Raw genomic sequence first — 15,102 nt, forward strand, 5'->3', positions numbered from 1 at the left:
CTTTAGCGGTGAGCCTTTCAAGCCCACATTTCTGATGTAGGAAATCACCTCAGGCTTGCACAAGACATTAGCTGGCAGAAGAGCCAGACCTGTGAGGGCTGAGGCAAGTGTTGCCTCACACGGTCCTGGACAGTTAGCATTACAGCAGTCACAGCAATTTCAGATGGCAACACTTGTCAGAGCTAACAAAAATCATACAGCAAAGTTACTGAGTCTGAACTGCTAGCACTTGGGAGAAGATGAACTTTGGTGGTTTGCTGTATTTATTGGCAGAAAGTACACACAGGAGTGTAGAAGCATGCGCACAATTTTAAGGATTAGACTGTAAAAAAATTTAATAACAGCATGCACTGTATGGCTCCTGACTTATACCCATGGGACAGCTGATGTGTCTTTGAGTGTCATTAGGAAAAAAAGTGAGGTTTTGGATATAAGTTACATACTAGGCTTGTGGAGGTGTAGTTAAAGTAATAAAAAGGTCTCTGTGCACAGGAAATGAGCTGGGAGAGCTGTGGGAGGGAGGAGCTGCCTGCCCACATCTTTGCCTCTTACAGCAGGGGTGGCATGAGGCAGATGTTCAGTGCTTTCAGTGTGAAACATTACAAGGAATTCCTTGCAGAAGGACAAAAAGACTTAAGCTCTACTTTAATGATGAGGCTAAAGCCCTCCCAGATTTCACATTTGAAATTGAATTGCTAAGAATTTCAAAAGCTTGGAAAACATTACATTTCCTATGAATGACTTAATAGCACAGTTATTATTTGTTCTACTTTGGGGCAAGAGGAATGCCAGTTCATTTTCACTCTGATCAGCAACTCTGTTCCCACAGTTATACTAATATTTTGCTAAGGTCTTTTTAAATTTAATTAATTTTTGGCATGTGTTATTTCAAAATAGATATGAAAACAGAAACCATTTTGTGAAGGTTATATACTGAGCGGGATATTTGCATTAAATTCAGTAGTACTTCATTTTTATTTTGGAAATAATTTGTCCTAGTTTTACTTTCATCCCTAGTGTTAAGTCACTGAACCTGTAAATTCTGATGGATTGTGACGTACTGGTTGTACTAATGCTGATCAAGACTTGGACACTTAAATTAGTCACTTTAGCTTTTACTTCCATCAGCAATTACCTTAAAGCATGAATGCAATATATCATCCTAGGTATGTTTTTCCTATCATAGACATCTGTAGTCTCTGGATAAAAAATCTGAAAAAAAAGAACAAAACAAAAAGAATATACAGTTAGAATGAAATAAAGGTAACTGGGCAGAAGAATAGCTAAAATGGGCTCCCTGCAGATCACTACCTTGGAATCACAGAAATTCAACTGTTATCTCTATACATTTATGAATAAAATCTCTTCTCATGCTATTTTATCTTTATCTATAGTTTTCATAATAAAGAATCTAATAGAGCCTGAAGTTTAATATTAGAATGGAAAGCGAGGAAGATAAGCAGACAGGATTTTGGCAAGACAGTTAGAAAAGACTCTTTGGCAAAAGCTCAGGACATAGGATTTCTTCTCCTTCATACACCCAAAGCTTAGGACACAGTTATTTACTAGGTGGTGTTGGTTCACTTTTGCAAGACTTAACAATTCAAAAACATCCAAACACCAATACCCCCAGCACCAGTAACAGAAAAAAATATGTTCAGATGTAGGAGTGTAAAATAATTTAGTCAAGAAGTCACACTGTGAATTCCAGTTCTGGTCCTACTACCAGTTTGTTCCCGGCCTTAGTCCCAGTCACAAACCATGGCTCTTCTGTGGAAAAAAAAAATAAAATGAAAGGAAAGCCGTGGCTATCCTTGTGAGCTGGCAGCACACTGCAGCTCAAGACTGGGCAGTACATTGGCCAACAGAGCAAGACTGAGCTGGCCAGGAGCACGGTGCCCTCCTCATTACTTGCACACTGTGGCTTTGGGAGGGACACATGGGAAATCTTCTGGCCACAGTGCTCCTCTGCAACAGAGACAAAAGCCTTTGGAAGAAGAGGGAATCAGCCAGCTGAAGAGGAGACTCAGGCTTGCAAACAGCTAAAACACAGTTGACCTAGGAAAGGCATCACCCCCTCAATCTTCATCATGCCCGTGAGAGCAGTCAAAAGGAGCTCTTTTTTGTTTACAGGCTCCCACACAGGGAGCCGGTCCCATTTTGCAGTTCCCAGGCAGCCATCTGAGCATCCGTGCTGTGCCCAGCCTCGCACAATGTGGGGCAGACCCACACCGAGCACTCACCCTGGGGCTGCTCCTCAGGCCTGCAGGTACCAAACCAGCAGGGCAAGTGAAGTGAGTGTTTCCACACAGCCCTTTCTTTAAAAATTTTCATCCAAAGGAAGACTCACTGGTGCCCAGAAATAGCAGGAGAGAGGGAGATGAGAAGCGCAGACCCGTGAGAAGGGAGGTAAGTGTGAAAGGTGACCCAAGAAAGCAGCTGGAGGAAGAAGAGCAGTACAGCCACACCAGGACGTACAGGGTCAGCCTGGAAACTGGGCAAAGGCAGAGAAACTACGACATACGTTAGGAGGAAGAGGCAGCAAAAGACATCAGAGGTAGCAACCAAAAGGAAGAAAAAGTTTTCCAGTTCTAATCCTACCACATTCAGGCCCCCACCAAGACTGTACTAACAATAAAGTACAGCTAAAACACTACTACTATCCCCTTCTGACTCTCAAGATAAGCACCCTGAGTATTCTCCCCCATGGCGCTCATCACCCACAGCACCAAGCACAAACCAAGCAGCATTATTTTCTCTTCAGATATGTGTCTGAACTAGCCCTCCCAAGAGGCTTACCATACACAAGTTTAGACTTGGGCAGTTGAAAGGAGACATTACTGAGTCACTGCCTTGATTCTGTTCCCTTGCTAAATTCAGATGCTTACCTTAGGCAGACCGATAGACTCCATTGCTCTTAGCCACTGCACGGTGTTATCAGTGTGCCGAAAATGAAGTCCTGATCTCTATGGGAAACACAGGAGGAAGAGATGATAAAAACAACGCTTACATTCTCTACTGATTACTCTGCTGCTTCCCAATTTTGTATCCTGAAGCAGTTTTCCCTCATTTGACCTGGAGACCCCAAGCATCATAGTTGCAATCCTGTTAATGAAGCCGCCTAACGTATCAACAAACTCACTATGTCCAACTCATGGAATCATGAAGACTGGGGAAGACCATTAAGATCATCGAGTCCAACAATCAGACCACCAGCACCATACCCACAAATCATGTCCCTGAGTGCCACATTCAGCCTTTTCTTGAAAAGCTCCAGGAATGATGACTCCATCACCTCCCTGGGCAGCCTAACCTTCCTGGGCTGTTCTAACGCATCACCAGTCAGTCACCATATTTTTCAATTATTCAACTCATGCTTTTATAAAAGATAAGCTAGATTTGAAACCAGATTTATGGATATCAAAAGAAGAATTTAACCATAACTATGTCCTAACCATGATTCTATCAAGCACATGAAAGGAGAGCAACTTAATTTATGAACTTCCAAACAACAAACAGTGATTACACCTCTAAAACTTGGATGTTTGAGTTTTTCCTGAGCCCTCTACAGACTGAAATAAAGCATTGAATAGAGGGGTCTTATGCTGTGCATGTTTCTGTTACTGATAGTCTTGTAATTAACAAACAGCTCACTGACGTAGCAACCCAAGCCTAATTTCTTTGCTTTAGTGGTAAATTTGGTAACAAAAATAGGCACAGATCTAATGAAGGGAATGTCCCTCCATACAAGATTAATAAAATCAGAAATAGTTATCAAGTTTAATTATTAATTTATTTTTTATTTTTTGGCTCCTTTTCCTAATAAGGAATAATTGCATGAATAAACCTCCCGTTTCGTGGAGACAGAAATATAATTTGTTTGGCTTTAAAAACATTAAGCGTCACTAATACTGTTTTTCCTCTTATAAAATATTTCTAAATTTTCATACTGGCTTCTTAAGTGCTGTACATCTCCCATCTTATCCTGACAGGCTTACAAAAGAGACGTAGAAAATGGACTAATCATGCTCATGGATCTTCAAGAGCTAGTCAATAGACAATTTTTTGAAAATAGAAAGTTATTACCTTGTAACGTTCCTGCTTCACATCATAGATCTTTTTGTCTGACACCAGATTGGGGGCAAAGAATTTTGCAAGCTTGGCAAGATAAACACCATTCCTTAAGCCTTCTTCCAGCTCAGTAGTAGGGGGCAGCTCTTCTTCCAAGCAGACCTCCATCCACCTATACAAAGACATTGTTTAAGAAATACTGTTATCTGCAGCTTCAGTGCATTTGATCTGACATCCTTCCCCATAGCTATCATACTTTTCAAGTCACCACTCAACAATCACAGTCAGTAATGGGAATGAGTATACAGGCAGAAAGAGAAAATACTCATATTCATTAACAAAGCAGATCAAAACAATTAGAGTCCAATTTGCACTGCATGCTAAGGACCCATAAATAACCTAATCTCTTCTGATGTGTCTCCCAGAGGATGTCTAATTTATTTTATTTTCATACTGCTGTGTAAAGATCTTCTGAGCAATCCCGGGCTTTTAAGTAGGTAGTGATTTGCCCTGAAACCAGAAGAAAGAACAGGGTGCTATGTATTACTGGTGCTTCCATTTTAGGAAGACTAAAAGATAATGTTGAATGATGAGGGCATCAAAGCCAGCAGTGCAAGGGGTTGTCTTGGTTCCCAATGCCTAGGTGTGCTAAATTCGTGGCAAATTCAGCATCTTATCATCCTCCTTTACCAGGCAGCAGCCCTTCATCTCCACTCATGACACGTGTGTCATTGCTGATGGAAAGATCTGAGCTTTTCATTGAAACAGCCCATCTGAGCTCTGTCCAGCAAGGTCTTGGCTGAAACATTTCCACTACTCATCAGTGGAAAGGCCTTCTTGTTCAACATCTTTCAAGGTGAAAAAGTTTTTTTTTTAGATTTAGGTATGACACTAGACAGAAAACAGTCAATATATAACCAGTTCAGAAAATCTTTAAAAGACAAAACCCTTTTATCCTGTACGTTTATAATGCATAGAAAAGAAACACTGCTATCAAAGTATCCTGAAAAAGATTACTTCTGTACCAGAAGTTGCTTGCATTGGCGGCCTAAGTATTCTGGCCGTGTAATCATATTCTCATTTCTAGTAGCTAGCATTAGAAGAGTTTTAAATCTGTTTCCTCTTTTTTTTTTTTTTTTTTTTTTTTTTTTCCCTTTAGGAAATCTATCCTTTTGTTAAAAAGATATTAGTATCTTCAGTTACGTTCTTTGCCACATATGATGATATTAGTTTGCCTCACTGTCACTAAGGCAGGCTCATGGTACGCTGTACAAGACAGCATTACAAATCTAGCATCACATCCACAAGAGTGAGTTCGGAAACCAGAAAGCTGGAATCCAGGCTGAAAATGAGCCAGTTTTTCCTCACTACATCATTTTGTTTCACATTAAAACTCAAGACAAATGACCTATTCCATTACACTTTTGGATTTGTTACAAGACATATGAAAGTTGTTTCAGTGAAGCACAGACTACCCAAATAGCTCTTCAGGAAACCACCAGCCATAAATCTTGGCAGTATCACACAGAGTTGGATGTCACTGGGGAAATTGTAGTTTGCAGGGCAAAAGCTGCTTTGGGAAGAAGGATTGTATCACTGAGACACATTTCTGCTCTGTTCTGCATTGCACACTTACATGTTATGGCTCTATGCAGAGAATTCCAAAAGTCATCTTTATTAATGATGCTTTATAGAATGAATAAATGTGCACAGTAAGGCAAAACATAGAATACTTTAGGTTAGGAGGCACCTTTAAGGTCATCAAGTTCCAACTCCCTGCTATATGCAGGGGCACCTCCCTCGAGACCAAGTTGCTCAAAGCCCGATCCAGCCTGGCCTTGAATGCTTCCAGAGAGGGGGGACATCCACAGCCTCACTGGGCAACCTGTTCCAGTGTCTCACCACCCTCAAGTAAAGAATTTCTTTCTAAAAACATCATAACATTTGTCTTCTTCAACACAGAGGAAGGTATTAAAAAGAATACATATTCCAGTTTGTAGCAAAGGTGAATTTCACCTGAACCAGTCTACTATTCCTACATTATTTCCTAAAACACATCTTCTGGAAGTATGACCCTGACAGCAGAAGGAGCATGCTGAGAAATCAAAAGGTGGCAGTCACCACAAGCTAGAGCTGATCCTGTTGTCCACTGAGCCATCTCCAGCGATGGAAACTATACACCTCACAACAGCACTCTTCATCAGATCCTTCACACCTCTGAACTCCAACTTTCTTGTCAGGACACAATCCATTACTGTTGATGAGGCAGAGAAATGGATACTGGTACAAGGTGGAAGCTGCTCTTTCACTTAATTTAAATAATGGGAACTCTGAAAAAAGAATCTGTTTTGTATTCGTTTCCTGCATGGTGACAAGCCCAAGTATGGAACCATCTTGTTCTGGACGGTGAGGCTCCCCTCAGCAATTCAGTGAGTGAATGCAACATAAAGAAGAAACTGAAAACTATATGAGGAAGCAGTGAAAACAGAAAAAAAACAGAATCAAAAATACAGTTGTCAGTCCACCAAGTACAGATAAATATGAGTAGTCTTTTCAGAGAGAGAAACTTACTAACTCAGTGGTAAAAAGGAGAAAGTAGAGAAAGATAAGTGGAGTATACCTAAAAACAAAAATAATTACAAACTTATGTCCACTTGTAGCTAAAAATCTTTAAGTTATATTAATTCCAGAAAAACACTCTCCCAGGTCAGCAATAGGACAAGCATCTTAGAGCCTTTTGGAACACAGTGGATAAAATAGATGTGATCAAGTTACATATAACACAAGTTTTGTCGATGTTTGGAAGCTGCAGAACTTACTCACCACAGGAATTACAGTGAGTCCCTGCAATATACAAACACTGAGTTTCAGTTGTGCCGCTCAACTGTTAGTCTCTGCTTGTGTACACCGAAACATCTGCAGCACCTATTTCCAGTTGTTGCTACTACAATAGTTTTGGTCTTGGTGCACCAATTTTGTTTAAAAATAATTGCACTTCTCAACAGGACAAAGTATTACTTGTAAGGCTAGTGAAGTGAAGTTCTGCTTTTCAAGATGCAGTTTGGGAAGTTTATAAAAGTTATAATATGATGTGGTGCCAGCAGCAAGAGTAGGCTGTAGTGAAAAAACAGAAATCCCTTCAACTTCTGTTTTTGAAGGAAACAGATAATATCTACCTGACCATAAGAATTTATAGGTTCCTTTGGAGTAATTTATTTTTTCTTTAGACTGAAAAAGAGCCAGCATTGCCTTTGGCTCTCCCACTGTTTTCCTGAGCACACAGTACTGCAGCATCAGCATTAGATTTAAAGTCTGTCACAAGAGTTGTTCCATAAAAAAAAAGAAAAGTTAATACCATGGCTATACCAGAGGAAGTGTCTATAACTCAGCAGTATGCAGTATACTTTTCTCCAGTATGAAGCTTGTGGAGTGACAGTAGTATAGCTATCAAATATGCACAGTCCTTTTCTACAGTACAAACCCGAAACTACTACTGTGTTTTTAACAACCATAAATGGCAAATGCATGCCACAGAAAGATACCCTCATGGTGAATACAATGGTGGCTTGGTCACTAGTTACAGCTACACCCAAACCCCACTCTGTGGGGCAGGAAAAAAAGCAGTGTCAGGAAACAGACTGAAGTGTGTAATGCTGCTGAAGTTGTGGAACAGCATCACCAAAAATTAGCCTATCATTTAAATATTCCTGTGGTGCTAAGCATGTTTGCTTTGTTCTTATTTTGGTTTCAAATGTATAAACAGACGTTTTCCTGAAAAAAGACACTCTGGATCTTATATAAGTATAAATAACTATGCCAGTAAGCAAAGCCAACCACCTTTTAATTTCTTTTCACTCCAGCAGTTGTCAACACTGATTTGCCTTAAAAAAGTTAAAAGAAAGAAAAACTTGATCAATAGAAATAGGCCTCCAGAACCAATGCAGTATTGCAGAGCCAGCCAGGAGTGAGTATTGAGGTACAAGAGGTACAGTTTCCATTTTCTCTGCTCAGTTCTTTTTGGTTTTTTTGTTTGTTTGTTTTTCTTTTTTTTTTTTTTTTTTTTCCTTTTGGCAGTCTGAGGCAGAGAGATTCAGCAGTGAATTTCTGGCAAGATAACAATGATTTCTTCTGTGCCAGACCTATGAGCAGTAAACAGCATACTACATCATCAGGAGACTCCAGTCTCCGGATTTAAACACAGAAAACAGCAGCAGTGTAACAAGATCAGACCTGCACTTTAAAAGAAAAAAAAAAAAAAAATTGAATCTCATTCAAGAAAAGGGTCAAGGGAACTGGAAGCACTAGTGCTGCACTATGAACTCCACCAGTTATGAGGTTGTCACTGGCAATCTGTGTGGTCAGCAAAACACACTGCTGGCTGAGGGACTTGAAATGCTTAAGCTAATGCTCGGCAGAGAATACATTGTACAACCTGCCCAAAGCCCATTGCATTTGGCACGTGCTGGATTCAGCAGCAGAAATTATATTTGACTACCCTTCTCTCTTGGTTTTGTGCCACAAGATGTGGATTCAAAGGACACCAGATTTGTATCTCCTGAGAAGCAGAGGCAAGGTACCAGAGTCAGACATCAAAACACTGTATGCTGTTATGAAAAAGGTATAGTGAAAACAAGGTAAAAACAAGTTACCACACATTTACTACTTCCCTGACTCACAACCGCAGCCCTTCAATCTGCTCTTGCACATCCGTATCAAAAGGAAGTAGAAGTTTTCAGCCAGTAGTTACTCTAAAGCCATCTCATTCCACAGAAAGGATGACAGTTTCTTTACAAGGAGTGTGGTTAGGCCCTGGAACGGGCTGCCCAGGGAGGTTGTGGATGCCCCGTCCTTGGATGTGTTCAAGGCCAGGTTGGACGGGGTCCTGGGCAACCTGATCTGAATGTGTATGTTTGGTGGCCCTGCCAGGCAGGGGGGTTGGAACTACATGATCCTTGGGGTCCCTTCCAACCCGGGTGATTCTGTGAAAAATCTGTGAAGTCACATTACTAGAAGAGGACAAAAAGTAACCACCAGTCCCAAAACAAAATGTTTGGCTCCTACATTAAATAAAAATCCCTCTGTTTCAGACATTATCTCAAATAAGGAATTTGAAGATATTTAGAAATACAGAGTAGCTGAACCATGAGAACTGGAACATTTGAAGTGCTACATTACGCCTCTAATTTCTGAATCTAAACATTTGCTAAGAAATCTCTGCTCTTAATTCTTCACTTACTTTTGTTCCCTAATGCAGAAAGCGGTGGGTTTTCTGTTTTTTATTTATTTTTACTAACGGTCCTCCAAATACTGTTTCTAAAAGGATGCTGACAGTGGCAGAAGAGAGCTCGGTGCATTTTGTGGCTGAGCAAAGTAACCAACCAGACATCTTAGAAAAGGATTGTTTCACAGCTACATGCTATTTCTAGAACAAAAACATGCAAAACTTGCAGTGATTCAATGAAAGTCAATACAGACAATTCAAATAGTATCATAACAAGTATGAGTTTTACCAAATAATTGCAAATAATGGCTTGTAGGCTTCCCTTAGAGATTGTGCAGAGCAGTGACAGAGCAGAGAGAACAGAAGTTAAGAGAATAGCTTTTCTTTCCAGCTCTTTTCTCACACTCTGGTGCATACAGTCCCAAATCTTGGTCACAGCTGGAAGCTTTGGCTCAAGTTAGAGGTACTGCTCTGTGCTGACAACTTACCACTGGAGCCAGACATGTTGGTAACACGGTTTAAAAGTGAGTCTGTAGATTCCTACTCCAGTAACAGTCTCCATTGAGTCTCAAGTTTTATCAGCTCCAGAAATACAGTATGAGAATAAGTGAGTTACTGAAGCAGCATGAAGAAGGAACTCATGATGCAGGCTACTACATTTCTCTAATAGTACATACAAAATATAACATGATGCAATATTACAGGGGATATTGTGACTAATGTCACAAATTGTCACTAATTGTCTAATGTCACTAATTGTGACCTCAGAACTTCATCTCAACATATAAAACGACTATCAAATACCATACCAAGAGATTTTATATTAGATAACAGTGCTTGGATTTTTAATTTTTTTTTTTGCCCCCTCCACAAGTCTGTGTGTCCCCCTGATCTTCAACTGCTTTAAGATTTAGCAGCATCACAACTTATTTTTATGATTAAGACAGGTATTATTTAATCCAGCAGGATACTGACTTCTAGCAAGAGCTACACTGCAAACTATGAAAAACCTGTATATACGTTTGTCATGCACACGTATTAAAATGGTATGGATCTCACTGTGCAGACCTGCATTCAGGTTGCTGCAATATTCATCTCCCTGATCAAAGTCCTCCAGATGAAGGTCATTCAACTTCGATGAGTAGAAACAAGAAACTGTGACAACTTGCTCATGTGGTTTGGCACACTGAAACAGCAGTAAATCATTTCAGCAACATTTTTCCACACCAGATTTCTGCTGCCATAGAAACACCATCATGTTTACAAAATAATCTTCAAGGTGTTATAAAAATCTGGTTCACAAGATGGCAGTGCAGATACTATTTGTTATTATAATCTGGTTTATTTCACAAGACCTTTATGTGGGTTAATCAGTGATTAGAGTCCACAAGGCAACCTGCTGCTCAGGAAACCTGTGGAGCAGTGACATGGCCCCAGGGCCAACACAGTCTACTGGGCATCCAGCAGCACCCAAGTCCTGTTTACTCAGCACTTTTAAGGTGAAAAAATCCTTAGAGACTCTCCAGCAAGCAGTCTATGACCCTACAATCCTATGTGCAACAGCATGGCAATCAGAACAGGCTTTGTTTTGCTGCCTGTTCTGTTTGTAGTGACATTAAGATTTAGCACTGCATATCAGCCATGAACTTGACAACTGCTCTATGAGATAACGCAGTGAGAAGGGCCAATACCAACAAAATCCAGGCTGGTGATCACACAGCTGCTCTGCCTTATTGCCCAGCTCCTAGCCCAGCAGCAGGCTGCCTTGGTACGAGCACTAAAGAGATAGGAAGGAAAGTGGAGTAGTGTCACCAGATGCATTTCTCCAGAGGAAAGCCCAATTTACTCTTATTGACTGAAAGAACAGTACTCTGAGGTTACCTGACCAAATGAAGTAAAATATTAAGTCGGAGATTGGTCTTCTCCCAAGGACACTGTGAGATGTTCACAATGAAAATAACAGCTCAGGCTCTCATGTTTCATAAAACTCCAGAGTCAAGCCCTGTTTTAAAGGCAATTTCTGCAACAAGCGACAACACAAATTCACCAGTGGCCCAGCGGCCCCTGGAAGCATCATTTGGGAGGAATGGCAGACTCAATTTTAATTAAATTTCAGGTAGCACAGACTTAAGCTCCAAAGTCCCACATGTAAAATAAAGAATCCATCTCCAGCCCTACAAAGCAAGAAGAGCTTTTATCTGAAAATATCAGAAGACCACATGGATTTATCTAAACTTAGTATTTTGCCATTCTGCATAGACACTGATTTGATAAACAAAAGCTAGCACAGGAATAAAAAACTTATACAGTAGTTTTTGTTGTTGGTATGGAAGAGTTACAAAAAAAAATAAATCAGTCCAAACATACGTTTAAGAAAAACGCTGAGGTCTCAGACACCAAGACTATAGTTTAGACTTGTATACTGCATATATTACTATATACTCTTGCATTTTTCCCTTGTTTCCTATGTTCAGTACAGCTGCAGTATGGCAATACACTAATGCACTGTGTCAAAACCAAAACAAGTATGTGTTATTTCATGTTCTTCAATTTTAAGAATTTTTTTTTCCTGGCACAACTTAATGGCCACTCAAGGAACCCTCTTGAGAGGAAGATAGTGCAATTTTGATCTGCAGCAGAAGATATGCTTCTTTGGCAAGCCATGAACACATTACAGAAGTGTAACCAACAATGGATGCTTCATATAAACTCACTTCTACATCATGCAAGAGACCTTCTAGTCTTATGAATACAGTTACTTTAAGTCTTTACCCAACATCTGTGCTTTATCACAGCAATAATTAGTATCTGAATGCACAGAAAAACAGCTGTAGTCTCTACAAAGCGTTCTATATGAGAATGATTTTGATGAAGCCTCTCAAACTGAACCAAACCTGCCCATAAAGAAGCTAGCAGTTCACCCTCTCTCAAGTTCCAGTGCATCACCAGCTGTGATGTTTATAGCAACTGTCATCACTAACCACTTGTGGAATGGCAGCTAAGAGACCTCCAGAACAGCATGATCATCTCTGCATGCAGTCAGATGTGGCTTCCATATTCCATAGCTGTACGGAGGGATATGTATGTATGTATGACCCTTCTTTCCAGGTAAGTAGACAGACATGAACACTATGTCTATAATCAACATGTTCACAGGATTGAAAAATTGACCAGCAAAGTAACTTCACAACATGTTCAGTATGACAGCCTTTATGTAGTACATGTGCTAAAATCAGGCCTGCCATTCAAAAATAGCAGTAGAAATATGCAGATCTGCAGATAAGAGTTGTGTATTTACTTGGTGATTAACAAGTTGGGATAGCAGAACTGCCCTCCTGGATGTGTGGGCTAAAGAACATGCCTGGTGCTATGCATGATGCAGAACAGGAAACACAACTCACACATGGCAAGATCTAGGGTTATCTCTGGATCAGTTCAACTCCACTGGTTCTAATTCAGATATCAGTATTTTACTGTCCAACATCTGATAAACATTACTTTGAAAACAACTAGCAGCAAGTATGCAGGTACAAAGATCATAAAGAAGACCAAGAAATACAGCTACTAGACATGCAGCTGGGACCTATAAAAAAGTGCAGGACAGCAGCCAAGTAAGAATTAAGAGACATGGATGAGAGAACAAGATGTTAAAGAAGTGAAAAGACTGAAAGAGTCAGCTTGTGAAAAGCTGAACTGTTGCTAAAAGCACTTATTGTTATGTAAACACTACGAAACAGCAGTAATTAGAGGGAGTTTGCTAAGTTTGAACTTTGTCTCCTGTCAAAAAGAAACACAAGATAGAAGAACAAAGTTAAAGCCAGTGCATTTAGCCAGGAACAGCACCTACAAGCTTTTTTCCATTTTCTTTTTCTCTTGCTTTTACAAGAAATGCTCTCCTCGTCTACCAAATCAGTGATATATCTAAAATTTGTGAAGTGCATACATACAAATCAGGCCTGTATCAAAGGAAAGAGATGTAGACAGCAAAGACAGCAAAATAATATTTAATAACCAAGAAGTAAGAAAAACAAGATATTCATTGTGTTCAATACTGCCGAAAATTAGCAGTCTTTCTACAGCAGTGACCAGCATTACAAACAGCAATGGCAGTCATATGAGGCCATTGAATGGCCTGTGATCAGTCACCTCAATTCAACTACTAAAGGAAAATCACAAGAAAAAAAAAAAAAAAGGCCTCACAAGCCACCTGGAACCTGACGTCTATTACCAGAATTTAAATTAGAATGGTTATGGAAAACTTCTGATGCTCCAAGACCATCTCACTATTCCAGTTTCAAAATTATATAGTGTTTTCTGCCTAGGTCTGGGGCAGTTAGTTAATACTGACTTACACTGAGTATTATATCTGAAATTCCTACACAATACCTAGGCCTGAGTTCTTGGTGAAGACCTGGCTACAATTTTTCCAGTGCAAGTCTTTCGAGAATTAGAAGAATGATAAAATTTTGCAAGCATCTCCAGTATGTCTTCCTAGGCAGTACTTACAGCCAGGAATACAAAATACCTTTAGAATACCTTTAAGAATGTGGTTAGCCCAAGCTAGGTTAGTTACAAGTGTGTAGAATCTTCCCTCAAAAATATTAATGACAGATATGACTAAAAGACTCTGAAAGACAAACTAATTTAAATGCTAGACTAAAAAAAGGAACTGGTAGTGTTCAGCAAATTGAAAGCTTAACAGCATGATTAACAATATCTCAAACAGCCAACACTTAGTGTACTATCTGGTTACAACACTTCAATTTAAGGGCTTTTAAGATCACCATTTCCAACATTTGCACATGTGAGGCACTTCTGTCTCCAAGAATGAATAATGCCATGTCCTTATCAATTACAATAATCACTGTGTGACAAAAATCTATCATCTAAGCCCCAGCATCAAGGCTACTCAGGACAGTAAGAGAGGTGCCAGAAACAATCATGAGCCCAACAGTCACAAACAAGTCACCTCATACTGGAAAAAATGAGCTGTTTCAACACCAGTTAATTCAACAAGTGGTTGATGGGGTATCAAGTCTGGCTTATAGCACCAAGCCAGGTGCTCAGGGCAACACGTGAGTGCTTCTGGACACTCAGAGTTATCACCTTAACAACCAGAGAAGCAAAATGTCAGATAACTCCTCACCACTGACACCCCAAGCCAGTGTTACACACAGCAGCTGCTCAATCACAATGACAGTGCTATAGCCATTACCGATCATCCAATTTAATCATGAGATTTGGGATAAGTAGAACTGCCTGGCAGGGCAGTAACCGCGGAATGTGTTGGATGTTGAGAACTACGTATATGAATCCTCAATATTTTGTACAAAACAGCAAATATAAAACAAAGCACCATTGTTTCCTTGTTCATATATGATGAAATAAATATGGAAGAAACTTAAAAACAGAAGGGGAGCTTGACAAAATTTATAGAGTATTTCCAGCTACTTATGGAGCTATGTTCTACAACAATGAGGTTTCCAGAGACTTTTCAGCCTGTTTAAGCCCTCTGTGAATCCTTAGGTGCATGAACTCTAGAGAACGATTTGTGCAGCAGTTCCTTTAGAACTGATTTCTAAGTTAGGCAAGAACTACAGCAAACAGAAACAAAATTGGTACCAATTGCTTTAACCAGTGCAGCATATCCTATTTGGAAATATTCCAGTACCACCTCCCCCGGCAACTCCAAGTTTTTTGAAACATAGGAAATTAATAGGAAATTAACATTGGAAATTAATGTAAAAGCATGTTTGAAAACAAAAGTTGTGACATTTTTATTTTGAAAACAAAGTGAGATGTAGGGCTGT

General features: G+C 39.8%; 1 protein-coding gene across 7 annotated transcripts in view; it reads right to left on the minus strand.

Annotated features, from left to right (window-relative positions):
- Window positions 1–15,102, minus strand: part of IQGAP2 (IQ motif containing GTPase activating protein 2) — a 120,332-nt gene that overhangs the window by 53,084 nt on the left and 52,146 nt on the right. For all 7 annotated transcript variants that reach the window (XM_048931751.1, XM_048931749.1, XM_048931754.1 and 4 more), the window contains exons 3-5: window positions 4,087–4,243; window positions 2,889–2,966; window positions 1,136–1,212 (exon numbers count right to left, since the gene is read on the minus strand). In XM_048931751.1, coding sequence (XP_048787708.1) covers window positions 1,136–1,212; window positions 2,889–2,966; window positions 4,087–4,243 — 312 coding nt within the window. The remainder of the gene's footprint in view (window positions 1–1,135; window positions 1,213–2,888; window positions 2,967–4,086; window positions 4,244–15,102) is intronic.

This window comes from Lagopus muta, chromosome Z, assembly GCF_023343835.1.
Source record: "Lagopus muta isolate bLagMut1 chromosome Z, bLagMut1 primary, whole genome shotgun sequence".
Classification (NCBI taxonomy): Eukaryota; Metazoa; Chordata; class Aves; order Galliformes; family Phasianidae; genus Lagopus; species Lagopus muta.